Raw genomic sequence first — 14900 nt, 5'->3', positions numbered from 1 at the left:
GACACTTAATAATTACCTAGCCGTGTGGCCTTGGGCAAGCCACTTAACCCTATTGCCTTGAAAAATCTAAAAAATAAAAAAATAAATGATCCACCTAAGGTTCCAAATTTGGTTATATTTTACTGTAAGATGGAATCATTTCAAGGGTTCAGAACAAGGGGGAAGGAAGGATTTTAAAAACTGTAAGTCTTGAAGAACTGAGGAGTGCCTACTACCACCATCTTCCTGCATGCTCCCTAGGGCAGGAATCACACCTTGGAGCTTTAAGACTCCTGAGTGCTGTAGTCCCATAGGTCAGGCCTGGTCCATCTTTGGAATATCTCAGGCAGAAAGTACCTGTAACTTTCTACCTGTCAGCCGACCCCAGACAAGTCACTGGCAGCTGGGAATTTCTCAGTGGCAGATACACCCAGTTCTGAGAGGCTCTGGATACCTTTAAAGATAACTTTTCTCAGTCCCTGGGCTCGGGAAGAGTAGAATGAAGAGTCACTTGGCCTTTCTCTGAAAGCCCGGCATTTGACCCTGAGGGATAGTTGCTTTCCCTCCCCTCCCTGAAAAAAAAAAGGAACACCCTACCCCACCCCACCCTCCGGGACCCCTAGAGGACCGACTCCGGGGCGTGCAGTCCGGGAAGCAGGGAGGGGCAAAGCCAGGAGTCGCTCTGGGTAGGTGGAGGGGCATCCGTGGGGGTTTCGGAGGACCCCGGGCCTTTCTCCTTTCTCTCTCTCTCTGTCTGTCTCTGTCCCTCCTCCAGTGGCTCACCCGGGTGAAGGGCGGGGCCCTGGGACAGCCCAGCGGGAAGCCAGGAGGGGGAAGCGGCCGCCGCCCGCTCGGGACCAGGCTGGCTGGAAGAAGAGAGGGGAAGACAAGCGAAGGCTGGGGCCGCAACTCGGAGGTCCGCAGCGCCCTGGAGCCGAGGCAGACCCGGCAGGGAGCGCAGCAATGGGGCTGGAGACCGAGAAGGCGGACGCGCAGATCTACATGGATGAGGATTCCTACAGCCGCAACAGCGGTTCGGACTACCCGGAGCCCGAGAAATGCGTGAAGTCTGTCCAGGATCGCGATCCCCGCGGCCTCAACACGCATCTGAAGGTGGCAAGCTGAGGGAGGAAAGGGGAAGGGGCAGAGGATGGGGAGGGAGAGCGAGAGAAGACAGTAAGAGAGAGCCGGGGCTTTGGCTCCTGTGCAAGTTGCAAAAAAGTCTCCACAGCGTCAGGGCATGGATAGGACACTGGGAAAGTCCAGCGGGAGGAGACAAGTGGTCCCTTCCCGGAGCAGAAGTGGTGACTAGTGGTTCTCATCCCATTCTCCGACAGAGAGAGACAGAGACAGAGAGACAGAGAGAGAGAGAGAGAGACAGAGAGACAGAGAGAGACAGAGAGAGAGAGAGAGAGAGACAGAGAGAGAGAGAGAGAGAGAGAGAGACAGAGAGAGACTTTTGTGGTCAAACCCGGACTCCGATCCTAAGATGGGGACTATGTTGTGATCTTGCTATTCCTCTCCAGGTCTCCCTCCTCTCCCTCCCCACCCCCACCCCACCCCCAACCTCATCATCCTGTGCCGGCATGAGGGGCTTCTAAGGATTTGATGCGGGTGTCTCTTGTTTCCCCAGCTGGGCTTTGAGGATGTGATTGCGGAGCCCGAATCCGCCCACAGTTTTGACAAAGTCTGGATCTGCAGCCATGCCCTCTTTGAAGTCAGCAAGTACCTGATCTACAAGGTCCTAACTGTGCTCCTGGCTATCCCGATGGCCTTTGTGGCAGGAATTTGCTTTGCAACTCTTAGCTGCCTGCACATCTGGTGAGAACCTTTTCTGCCTTGGTGCTGTTTGCTGAAAACTTAGGGGAGTCCCTTTCCCACCTGCTCGCTCCACCCTCCCTGGCCCTCCTCCACCGCCTTGGGCCCAACTTGAGTAAAGAGTGCAACATGTTTGGTCTCAAAGTGTGAATTGGTAGTTGAAAACGAGCACTGCCAATTCTGAGCAGGATCTTAGAGTTGTTTTAGGTGATGTGATTTGTAGTACCAATACCGAACTGGAAAGGGGGTGTGACAGCACTTTTTGGACGGGGGCTGGAGGTGGAGTGGGCAGAAGCCATCTTCCTGCCACAGGCCTCTGCTGGGCCAATTTACAGAACTGTGGTGGAACTTGTAGACTTGTAGTATTCACTACCCCCCCCCAAATACGCAGGGTGACAAGAGTGACAGGAATTATATCCAGGTGTCTGAACTCAACTAACCAATGCTTTCTGGGGTAACTGTAGTAAGGAGAGATAAACATAGTAAGAAGAGAAACTTTGTTAGACAAGGACCCAACTATTGTGACAAGAAATGATTCAAGCTCTAGAATAATGAACGTCTCTCCACCCCAACCTCAATACTTTTCAACCATGATAATACAAAGAGAGGGAAAAAACTGGGTAAGAAAGAAAGAAAAGAACATAGTAGCCCATTGGACATAAATAGAGTGAGTGAATACCCTGATTCACATTCATGTTATTTTCATAAATTTAGTGTGTTTTTTTTAAATCTCCTTTTTAAGAAACTAACCAGCAAGAGGGAAAAATTCATTTTATCTAGAGGGAAAATATTTCTTAGTATCTGCTTTGTTCCAAGGGAAAATAATTCAGAGGTATTCCATTTACATTTCAAGCATTTTCAGAAAAACACTGATGTACAAAGGCCTTTTTTTTTCAGAACAGCCTTGTGAGGTTAGGAGTGATTGATGGTCTAAAACTGGCAGCAAGAAAATGTAACCTAAGCAGTAGCCCTTCCATCTGAGGTGGTCTAGTCTCATCAATATGTTTAACATACTAAGTATGATCTGATCACAAAGCTGTTGCTCCTTTTCACTTTGCTTTTTAAATATAAATACTACCATGTTGTTTTTCACTATTAGCAAAACAGATGATGAATGTTAAAAATGTTGGAACCCACCCCATTGCATGTGTGTGTGATAATTTAAGGTGTTTGAAGTTAAGAAATGGAAACCCTAAAGTGGCAACTGAAATTTGGCCTTTCAGGTTAAGGTTTGCTAAATATTCATATTGCTTGTGTTTCCCTAAAAAGCAATACAATTTCCAAACACTCCTACAAGATATTGCCAGAATTAGAGAATTTTTCTGAGATATTTTTTGTATTCTTTGTCATTGCATAGTAATGCCACCTGCTACAGTGTGTTCAGAATTCAGGGACACAAAATATCAAAAGCAGTTGCTAAAGTGTTACAGCTAGATAGAATGTCAACCTATCTCTTTCTTTTCCTACACAATCTGAATTTTAATAATCTTTAAAGAATATATTCAGTTGGTTTACTAGAGTTGTTTTTTAGGGAATTTAACTTTGTAAGACTCCAAAGTAGCTATGGTGATAAAAACTAATCTTGTATGAAGGACTAGATTCAGGAAAAAACATGAATTTTCCTGGTTATCAAGTAATAACATACCTGGTGGAAACTTTTTGGAAAGTCTGATATATGAGCTCACAAATTTATTTGCTTAGTTAAAATAATGGAAAGGCAAAAAGCTTCACCTAAGTCAACACTTGAGGTACAATTCCTTTAATCTCTGTGTCAGTTAATCCATTTTAATAATAAGATTTATTACTTTTTGGACAATATTGGGAACAAATATTACTTTGGAGCATTTTAAAAATATAAATTTCAATAATTTTATAACAATGAAGAAAGACTATGCAAAGCATTTGTAATAGAGATGAAATAAGTTAAATAGTGGAAAGTTATAAATAAGAATATAATTAGCCAAATGTTGTTTCTCTACACCTGGTCAGCCTGCAAAAGGGATATTGTTTTATTCATGAGTCATCCTATCAGTTATAAACCTTGTAAATATATTATTTAAATAGTTTGTTTTTCAAATTATGTGCATGAGGCATTAATATTTAATTGTATCATACATCTGTCATCAGGCAGCTGTGATTGAAAGTAAAGGGAGTCATTTTTTTTAAAAAAACAGTTTAAAGGTTAGTTCACACTCAGAAAAAATGGTTTCATTATTAATGACTTACATTACCATCACACAATGCTTATCTGTTCTCCAGCATTTAAAGCTAGACTAAAGAAGACCTTGGGAAAGGAAATAAAGATAGCTCTTTTTAATAAAAGAAGCAATTGCTTTGTAATGAGATCATACTTGTGGTATCCACAAGCTGGAATGATAAGCAATAATGGAACCTATAATCAAGGTACAACTAACCGATTAATTTTTTTTTCTTTTTATATATTAAAATTGTGTCAAGGTCACAATTCATCTGGGTCAGTTTGCTGTTCTTGATGATATGCCACAGAATAGACTCAGACAATCTACTTTGCAAATGGATTGGCCACAAGAAAACTAAAATTTTGCAGAGGATGGTTGGATTATTGAAAATTTAACACTATTTCTGGTCAACTCAAATCTCTATTTACTAATAGTCATATAGCAACATCAACTTCATGTCTAGACAAGAACACATTATGCATTCTAAGTTTAGTACTTGTTTGACAAAAATGGTTGCCAAAATTCATAAGTTTAAGCAGAGTTTTTAGTGAACCCTAGTTTATTTGGTCACTTGGAGAAAAACCATTTGAATGTTGAAGACTAAATTTATTTTAAATCTTGGAAAGACTGAGTGTGTGATATTCGAAATCAGTTAATAATAGCTTTCCCAAATAAAACCACATGCACAGATTCTTTAAACAAAAGCCTTCATACGGAGTATACTCTAGGTTTTATTGATGAACTATTAAGTTAAAATTGTTTTCTGTGAACTTAACTTCCATTTAGTTTGGTGGAGAGATATATGCTATGGACAGAGGTGGGTTCCTAGATAAGAGGGAAGTGTCAAGTTCATATTTTACAATTTAATTATGAAACTGATTGATCTATCTTGTAGGCTACAAGTTTGTAGTTGTATACATCATTTTCACTACTGATTGATATAGAAATCAAGAATTATATTTTGGGTCTTTACTATGTGACAAGTCAAATCAACTAGCATTACACCAGTCACTAGACTGGACATATTAAAACAGTGACAATGCCCTCAAGGGAAACAGCATGTAAATAATTAGTTATGTAGAAAATACTTCCAAAGTAGATAGGAGAATGATCTTAAAAGGGAAAGTCTAGAATCTCGAGGAACTAGGTAAGATCTCCAGCAGAAGATAGCATTGAATTGAGAAATAGGCCTAATCTTTGTGAATGATGAAAAGAGTATCTTCCTGGTGCTAACTAAATACTTTGCATTATAACCAGATCTGTGTTGGTATTTCCCATTCATATTTTTAATACTTAAATGATTTGCCCAAGACCACACAATAAGAAAATAGTGTTCTGGGAACAGAAGTCAAGAGTCCCCAACATTGTCTTTTATTCATAATACATAGTACTGACTTACCCTGTAATTAGTTGTCCCATGTAATTGCCTAAAATGTTTTCTCCTTTTGTGGATAGCAGGTTGAATTTGGGTTAGGCAAAGTGAATAATTCAAAAAATAAAACTCATAAATTTTTAGAAAACTACAAGTTTTTCATTTATTTTATCCCATATAGAACTATATATATATATATATATATATATATATATATATATATATATATAAATCAGCCTCATTCTCCTATACAATGGACTAAACCTCACATTTAGTATTAGCACTATAGCTCACAGATGCTACCTATTAATATGGCAATACAGCAAGAAGTTCAGAAATACTTATGTACTGAAGGAGCATGACAACCAAAATAAAGGCTAATTAAGAGCTTATTTTAAAAGTAGTCCAAAGTTGGAAAAATAAGTAATTGCAATAATACTAGAAAAAATGAATAGCATATAATAAGATTAGTTAAAGCATGACCTAGTTTTTTAATGACATAGTCATTTAATACTAGAATAATGCTTAATACTTATGTAAAACTTAAGGCATATTTAGGGATTAACATTTTAAGCTATTTGGAATGATTGCTTCTTGAATCTCTTCAGGGTAGGTCAGTATAATAATAATAATAATAATAATTGTCGTTATTTTTACATGTGCAAAGTGGAATTATACCTAATGTCAAGATAGTATACTCAATTCAACAAATATGTATTGAGCACAATAATTGCAAGGAGTCTTGCTGAATTTTACTTGCTGTAAATTCTTTAGTCATGTTCCAATTAACTTTTGCTTTTTTTCTGTCTTTGATGTAAATAAGGAATAAATAATAAATAATAAAAAAACAGTTCACACTGATCTAGGGACAGCATTCACATATTTTATTATAAGACATTGCCTATACAATTGGGATTTATCTATTATCAATCAGTAACATGTAAGATACTTCACGATGCTGGCAATTCAAAGGCAAAGTACTTTCTAAGTAACTTGTCATGTTTCAGCAAGAGAGAGACAGAAAGAATTTTAAGTCGTTATTTTAAGTTTTAAATTCTCTCCCTCCCTCTAGCAACTCCCTCATCCATCAAGAAGGCAAATAGTAGGATACCCATGTTATATGTATGTTATCTATCTCTCTATCTATCTATCCATGAAGTCATGTAAAGTATATTTCCATAATATCCAGGTTGGGGGGGAGCAAGAAAAAGAAATGGAAAAAAAAAGTTTCAAATTGAACTCAGAGTTAATCAATTCTCTTTGGAGGTATTGTTTTTTTCAATTATGAATCCTTTGGAATTGCTGTGAATCATTGTTTTGATCTGTCTGTCTTGAACAGTTTATTGTTATTACAATATTGCTGTTACTGTGTGTAATGTTTTCCTAGCTCTGCTCACTTTACTTTGCATCAGTTCAAATGAATCTCCACCAGTCTTTTCTGAACCCATCCCCCTGATCATTTCTTGGTACCATCTAAATTGTCTCTCTATTGCCTCTTATTCTTGCTAAATGACCAATTCATTTTCTTTTCTAGAAACATATTTTTTCCATGAGATCTCTGATAGTACTTGCCATATATATGTGTATATATATATATATATATATATATATATATATTAAAAAAATAACATGCTGTGTACTCACCAACTGTCTTTCCATTGACCTTTAAGTCATTCATACTTTTTATGCTTCTAAGACCATGGAATACTATGATTCAGGGCATATTAGTGTTAAGAGAGTGGACTTTTGTAATAGCCAACTGTTTAGGATCTTTTAAAGAATTACATCATTTCACAAATGCTATACATCCCAATTTCCTTCCACAACTTTATCCTGGAGTCAGTTCACTCTCTGTCTGTAGCTTGTGTTCAACATATAAACACCTTTATTGGTAGAATAACTCAATAGATTACCTATCCAGTTGTATAATATAATATAGGCAATGTGCTAATTCTTCCTTTTAGGTCCTTGAATATAATTAGCAACAATCATTATTCAAAAAGTAAAATTTTAAAAGCTAACATGCTTTATTGCATTTTGTTGCCAGTACACATAAGGGTTGATATAGCCATAGATATGGATATAGAAATACCTATATATATATATATATATATATATATATATATATATATATATATATATATATATATAACTTTTAAAGGGACAAATTTATCACACTCTCTTTTAAATTATAGTGAAGATTTATATGAATTCTTATCTGTTCTGTTTGTGAATGCATAATAATCATTGGGTATATTTGATAACCTTTTCCACACTAATATGCCTTAAATATTTGCTTATATTCTAGGTTTGTGGTGCCTTTTGTAAAGACCTGTTTAATGGTCCTACCATCAGTGCAGACAGTATGGAAGAGCATTACAGATGTTCTTATTGCTCCTGTGTGTAAAAGCATGGGACTAATCTTCTCATCAGTCAGTCTGAAACTAGGTCCTGAGTGAATAATTGGAACCTACTGCTGGAAACTTAATATACTGCAATACTTTATGTTGCTGTAACTTAGAAGCACTACTGTTCATTTCCAAACTGTTCTATTTAAGATAATTGTTTTGTTTTTTAAAGGGAAACAAATGTATTTTGGACTTTAGAAAAGAAATTAATTTCTTCCTGGGTAATAGTTTCACAATTTACTAGTCATGTGGTTCATATCCAGCATTTTATACCAGAATAATATAAATGGTTGGAAACATTTACTTTCAATGGAATATAATTTTGTCTTAGAACAGACTTTACATTTTATGGCAATTGTTAATTTGAATTATGAGCAATATATATTTCCCAAAGTAATGGCAGTCAGAGAAACATTATAACAGAAACCACAGTACACAAGAAGGAAGTGATATATGTTACAATAACACAAAAACATATAAATGTGAAAAATATATGCATAAAAAGGATCAGAGACAGCATGGTGTGATGGAGTGGAACACTTCAAGTACCTGAGTCAAACTTGCCTCTGCTATTTGCTACTCAAGTAACTTTGAGAAACACACTGAGCCTCAATTTCCTCATCTAAAAATGAGAATTGAATTAGATGATCTCTACTACCCCTTTTAGTTGTCATAATGATCCTATAATTATGTTCCTTAAAATAAGTTGTTACCTAACTTGGGGGGATTACTCTTTAACCTGCTGCCCTATTTAAGAAGAGGTTCTATTTTATTGTATATTTTGTACTTAATGTAAATGTTGCTCTTTCAGTTTCCCATAAAGCACTTTGATTGTTATTTGTAATCTTTTAGAATTATTAAGCTGAATGGAATCATCCAGATATGAATCATACATACAAAAGGAAAGAAAGAAATTTAGATTAGGGAGATTGCACTGAAATGGTTATGTAAAGCATATATTTTTCTTTAAAAATTTAATGTAAAAGTTTGGCATAAAATACTTTGCTATTGGACAATATAGGAAAAAGAACCTGATATATGTTTTATGAATAATGCTTATAGTAAATACAGATTGTAATAAACCCTTCCTAAAGATTATCATTAGAATGATATATCTAAAATAATCTGTGCCCAAATGATACTTTCTCTTATATTCAGTTGCTAAGAATGCTTTCTTTCTTATATTCAGTCATTAAAATTATATTTGACATTCCTATTTCCCAATTCATTTTTCATTTAAAAGCCTATGGTGCTGTTTGACATACTTTTTATTTTGCTGAAAATGTACGATAAAAAAAGCAGTTTCTACTGCACTTAGCTATTGCTACATGTCTTCTTTGACCAGAATGACACATATATACTGCAGTGCATGAAGACTGTTTACTGAGGTATGTGCTGCTGAGCTTCATATGCACATGAGCAAGTTACAACCATGAGTCGTTTGTGAAATGTAATACAATGTTGAACAAGGACTCATTTGGTAGCACAGTAAATAGACGACTGGGTCTGGAGTCAGGAAGACCTGAGTTCAAATCTAGTTCTGACATGTACTAACTCTGTGATTCTGAGCAGGTTGCTCTGCATCAGTTACTTCAACTGAAAAATGGGGATAATAAACAGCCTACCTCACAGGTCTGTTGTGAGGATCAAATGAGATAATTTTTGTAAAGTGCTTAGCATAGTTTCTGGCACGTAGTAGGTGCTATATAAATGCTTATTCCTTTTTTCTTATTCCTTGGGAACTAGATAACTCAACTTTGATGCTAAAGTTTGAAGGGGAAATACATTCCAAAATGAGAGGCATATCAGAGGCATATGTTACTATAGTAATATGAATGATTTTCTCATTAAAAGAAAAAAAAGAGGAACTATGAAAGGAGGTCATTACATTAGTCTTTTCTTTAGGACAGTATCCTTTTCTCATTTTAAGACTTTATTGGGTATCCCAGGAATTTTATTGCAGTTTTAAGCTTTAACAACTTAAAACGTAAGTAAAACTTCTGGATTATCTTGTATTTGTATTTTTCTTTCTCTTTCTTAAGGTGAGGCAACATAATGTGATAGAGGGCTAACCTTGAAGTCAGAAAGATCTAAGATCAAGTTTTGCCTATGTCAGATGTCTGAATGTGTGATCTTAGACAAGTCATTAAATTTCTGTTTCTTGAGAAACTGTTTGAGACTTTAAAGTTGAAGGATAGTTGTTGATCACTATTAGTTGAAAGGGTGTTTCCATATTGAAGATTCCTTAGACTAATGGAAACCTAGAGACAAGTTTTAAAATAATATAACCAATAATGACAGAAAAATTTATCTTTGAGAATTATTTTGGCTATTACAGGTATTCAGGGTTTTTTTAGGGGTTTTTTTTTGCAAGGCAATGGGGTTAAGTGACTTGCCCAAGGCCACATGGCCAGGTAATTATTAAGTGTCTGAAACCAGATTTGAACCCAGGCACTCCTGACTCCAGGGCCGGTGCTTTATCCACTGTGCCACCTAGCCGCCCCAACTGCGCCACCTAGCCCCCTCTATTACAGGTATTCAGAATAGTCTGAAGTCATAAACTATTTGAGTTTAAAAACAAATGGTAAATATAACAAAAAGATACTACATTTATTATGTGGCTCCTAAATTGACTTTTAAGGCAATACTAAATACTCTGTATCACAGTGAATGGAGCCTTAGTCTTGGAGTGAGGAAGAACTGAATAGAAATCATGAATGTACAATGAAATTCAAATTACAAAGGATGGTCAGTCTGATCCTAAGCAAGTCACTTAAACTACTTAGCCCCTGTATTTACCTCTGTAAAATATGGGAATTGAACTCAATGACCTCTGAAAGCTCTTACAGTTCTATATTTATGATCTATTTCAGAAGAGATCTAAAATATGTTGGGCAATGGCTTACACTACTGGAATGTGGAACTAATTCAAAGTCAATACACATATAAACATTCGTATACATATATGTATATATACATGAATATTTAAAGTCTTCATTCTGTAATCCTAACTGAATATGTCTCAGAATATTTTTGGAAATATTAAATAATCTAATTGGAAAAAAGTAAATATATTCAAATTTGCCTTAATGAGATATTTAATTTTATTACTATAAATCATGATGCTTTTCTATTATTTCAGATAGTTATTTGGCAAATTTCTCTTTCTTTTAATATTTACCACAATAAGAATATGTCATAGAATTAGATTTGGTCTAATGGAACCTTATTTTCAGATGGAGTAGCACAATTCCTGTTTCTAAAAGTGTTAATTACTTCCAAAGTATAGTTTATTGGAAGTTTAATTTTTTGGTTAAGTACTGTATTCTAGGGAAATGAGGTTGATTTTTTTAATGTGAGTCAAGGCAACTATGCAATCCATAATAAACTTTTTAAAACTCAAAAAATGTGTTGAGTGATTTTATTTGTATTAATAGGTCATCAACAGAAATTTTTGCTGGAAAATAATGTCTAAAATAAGGGGAAATATTTATGAATCTATATAGATGCAGTAGGTAACTTTGGAACTGTTTCTTTTCAAAATGAAAGGGGTGGCATTGAATCTAATTTCACAAAACTTACAATATATTTGGTATATATAAATTTGATGTCATTAAATGAATGGTTATTGATTTCTATTAATGCTCAGCTCAAAAATTCAACACATTTCAATTCCTTCATGAAGTAAACATTTTGTTCTATGGTGGATGGTTTCTTGAAAAAGTCAAGGGAGAAAAATGGTTAGCCATGTGCTTGAGCTCTTGCCCCTTGACATTGGACAGAATACAATCCAAGTAGCTTCTTTTCATGATATAGTCCTATATACAGTTTTCTTTGGTAGTAATAAACTGAGCGAATTCCAATGCAGTTAAATTATCTTTTTTGAAAAGTAAGCTTATACCCATACAAATAAGTTCAAACAATTCAACTATATACAGAAAAAAAAATAGTATTCTCCCAATTTGTTCATAAGCTACAAATTTAATTTTGAGAGCTTTATAACATCTAAAAATGATTTAGAGATACTTGGAATGTTATAAAATGGAATTAGAATGCTAATTATACTTTACCTTTATTTACTTTATATAATAGATTGAATTTGATATGTTCAGTAGGTATTCTAATTCAAACTAATATGATTTTCTCCATTTTCTTCTTCCCGAGATATGGAAAATCATTAAGAAAAAAAGCAAAATGACACTGAGCAAGTAGCTTAAGTTCTGAGCCTCAGTTTATGCATCAATAAATAAGAGACTGTAACTGAAAACTTCTTTCTCTTTCACCACTAAATCTGTGGTCCTATGAGAGTAAAGTATAGCAATGGCATAATCAATTTTTAACCTGTTTTTAAATGTATTTTTAAAAGTTTTCAATGAAGGAAAGTCCAATACTCCTAAGGAACATTCCTCTACTAAATATAATTACACTAAGGAATTGTTATTTCTCAAACTCTTTTACTTTCTAATTCCCATTATTAAATATCCTTGAGAATTCCCACATTTAACTTCAAGTTTTTTAGTTCACAATCTTCAGCAATATAGGGAAAAAAAATTATCAAGATAACAAGTTTCCAGAGAATGTTTATCACAGTTTTTACCCAAATTACTTTGTGAAAGAAAGGGAAAAAATTTGATCAATATACAATGAGGAGTTCATTATTTTTATTAAGTAATTTTCTCTTTCACATGGAGATAAAACTATAGCCATAAGATATCATTAAAGCAGGATCCTGTCATTAATCTCCATAGATGCCCAACATGGAGGCACAGTGCTCTATAGTAGTAAGTCCTTAGTAAATCTTCATTTCATTGAATTAAATCATATGATAGTTGAGTCATCTCTTTCAAAAAATAAAATTTCATGTCCTTAATCTCATTGATGTATTTTTTTTGTCCACTCTTCCTCTTTCATGCTGGACTTTTCTTAAGAGTAGAGAGAGAGAAGGTAAAGACTGAAGTTATGATTTCATTGTCATAAAGAATTCAATCTACCAATATAGGTTTGTGCTTTCTTTGCAATTTTTAGATTTAGCTCCCTAGAACACAGAGACATGAAATTACTTGATTAAGGTCATATAGATGTCAAAAGCAAAACTAGAATTCAACGTTTCCTAACTCTAAAGCAAGCTCTTTTCACTGTATCACCCTCCCTTTTCTCTATAGATTAGGATGTAATTTTAATTGCCTAATTTTAATCTCTACGTATCCCAAATCTTCCTTTAACATGAAATTCTACTTTGAGAATTTCATGAATTTAGAAAAAATTGGTGAAGAAGGAAGAAAGTAGGGAGAACTATATCATAATAGTTTAAATCTACACAATGGTTTATTCTTTATGAAGTGCTTAGCTGACAATCCTAAAAAGATTGTGCCATTTTTTTCATATTGCTTTCCCATTCATTAACTCATTTGATTTTGAAAACAATTCTGTGAGGTAGAAAGACAGAGTAAATGTACTTACTATGTTCTGTAGATGAGTGATTTTTCTGATTAAAGTTGCTAAAGATAATCTTTACCTAATTTAATTTCACAATTTTGCCGGTTGTTGTCTCAGCCAAAGGCAGAAATGTAAACACACTAGAGGTGGAAGAATTTGGAAGGAGCTGGAAGAGGGCTGACTTCTCTTCTGTACTCAAAAGAGCACATTGTTTAAGTCTTGAGTAGAAAGTGAAGAAATAAGCATATTGTGTGTAGCAACCAGACCTAGGGTGGAGCCATGGGCCTTTGTTCCAGTGTTGAAAAATTTAGGGGAGTTGAAAGCACCATTTTAGGGTCATGCATGGGCATACTTTCTACCCTACCTAGTACTATCTACCCAGATGAAGCAAAAGGGTGGCAGTATTCTTATCTAAGGAGTATCTCCTCCCACTTCAGCTAGTTCAAAATCTCAAGATGAAGTATTGAGAGTTCTATCTCCAACAGTTGCACACTGGGTAACCTCACTCCTCCTCATAGAGACAGCTGGGCCTGGAGTTAGAAAGACCCAAGTTCAAATCCAGCCTCAGATACTTAACAGTTGTGTGACCTAAAGTGAGTTACTTAACCTCTGCTTCCCTTGACTTCCTCAACTGTGAGATGAGAATAATTATAGTACCAATTGACCAGAGTGGTCATGAGGATCAAATGAGAACTTGTTGTATGACAATGCAAAAATTAGTACTTAAAGATATGGTAGCAAAGAATCAAAACCAAACTACAGTTTGCCAGATTGGTGTCACTGGGTATGTTATCAAAGTGACTATCTGGGATGTTGATGGTTACAACTAGGCTTTAACAAAGCAAAAACCTATGTAGCAAGTCAGAGGAAAATCAGATTACATTTAAAGGATTCTCTAAAAATAGACTAGGGATACCTATCTGTGTTTTGCAAGTTCTGAGTCTTATGTTATATCACTTAGTTTGCAGTGTAACTGCAGAAGTCATTTTGTCATTATTCTAAGAAAAGGTAGGGGTGGAGTATAATGAGAGAAAGGAAGAGACCCAGCTCTGAAGGGGAAAACAACACGTAGCCAAGGACACATATTTTCCTCCAACAAAAATGAATCAGGAAGAGACAGGAGCAATAGGTCTTCTTTAGGAATGTTCTTCTTTCATCTCATCTGAGTCATGCTTAAAATCGTGTGCTAGCTGGTTCAGCAAAGGGGGCAGAAGGGTAAGGAGGAGTAGTATCTGTTCTTGGACTGGATTCTACATTGATTCTACCAGGCAGTTATGATGTACATTTGAGACTAGAAACTAAAATTAGTGATAACAATCCACTAAGGCAAGTTGGTCAGATAATAAACAGTTAGTATTTACTCACTATATTTCAGTACTGTAATAATAACTGGAAATACATATATACTTATTCACAGTACTTATATGAAAAAAACACCAAAAACAAAAGAAAGAAAGAAAGAAGAAAAATAATTTTTGCCCTCAAAGAGTTTATAATCTAATGAAGGGAAGACAACATGCAAAAGGAAATTGGTAAAATGGTGTAAGGATTTGGGGGAATGGGAGGGGTCAGGGTCATAATGGGTAGTCCAGGAGGAATTTAGAGGTAAGAAATAAAGAGATAGTTTGCCTGAGCATTTTCTTTATTTTTTCATATTATTTCATTCTTATTTTTTCCATTACATGCAAA

General features: G+C 35.2%; 1 protein-coding gene across 1 annotated transcript; it reads left to right on the top strand.

Annotated features, from left to right (window-relative positions):
* The first annotated feature begins 663 nt into the window (after positions 1 to 663).
* CAV2 (caveolin 2) lies at positions 664 to 11182 on the top strand. Its single transcript, XM_074193857.1, has 3 exons — positions 664 to 1092; positions 1613 to 1800; positions 7676 to 11182. Exons 1-3 carry the CDS (start codon positions 943 to 945, stop codon positions 7824 to 7826), a joined length of 489 nt encoding a protein of 162 aa, XP_074049958.1. The 5' UTR covers positions 664 to 942; the 3' UTR covers positions 7827 to 11182.
* Positions 11183 to 14900: the final 3718 nt, after the last annotated feature.

This window comes from Macrotis lagotis, chromosome 7 (assembly GCF_037893015.1).
Source record: "Macrotis lagotis isolate mMagLag1 chromosome 7, bilby.v1.9.chrom.fasta, whole genome shotgun sequence".
In the NCBI taxonomy this organism is placed as follows: domain Eukaryota; kingdom Metazoa; phylum Chordata; class Mammalia; order Peramelemorphia; family Peramelidae; genus Macrotis; species Macrotis lagotis.
This window is presented reverse-complemented; position numbering and strand designations above follow the sequence as displayed.

Excerpts from the sequence above, each read along its gene's own strand:
- CAV2 (XM_074193857.1), top strand. The coding sequence starts at position 943 with ATGGGGCTGGAGACCGAGAAGGCGGACGCGCAGATCTACATGGATGAG. Across the intron at positions 1,093-1,612 it reads GCCTCAACACGCATCTGAAG|CTGGGCTTTGAGGATGTGAT; the intron begins GTGGCAAGCTGA and ends TTGTTTCCCCAG. Across the intron at positions 1,801-7,675 it reads CTTAGCTGCCTGCACATCTG|GTTTGTGGTGCCTTTTGTAA; the intron begins GTGAGAACCTTT and ends CTTATATTCTAG.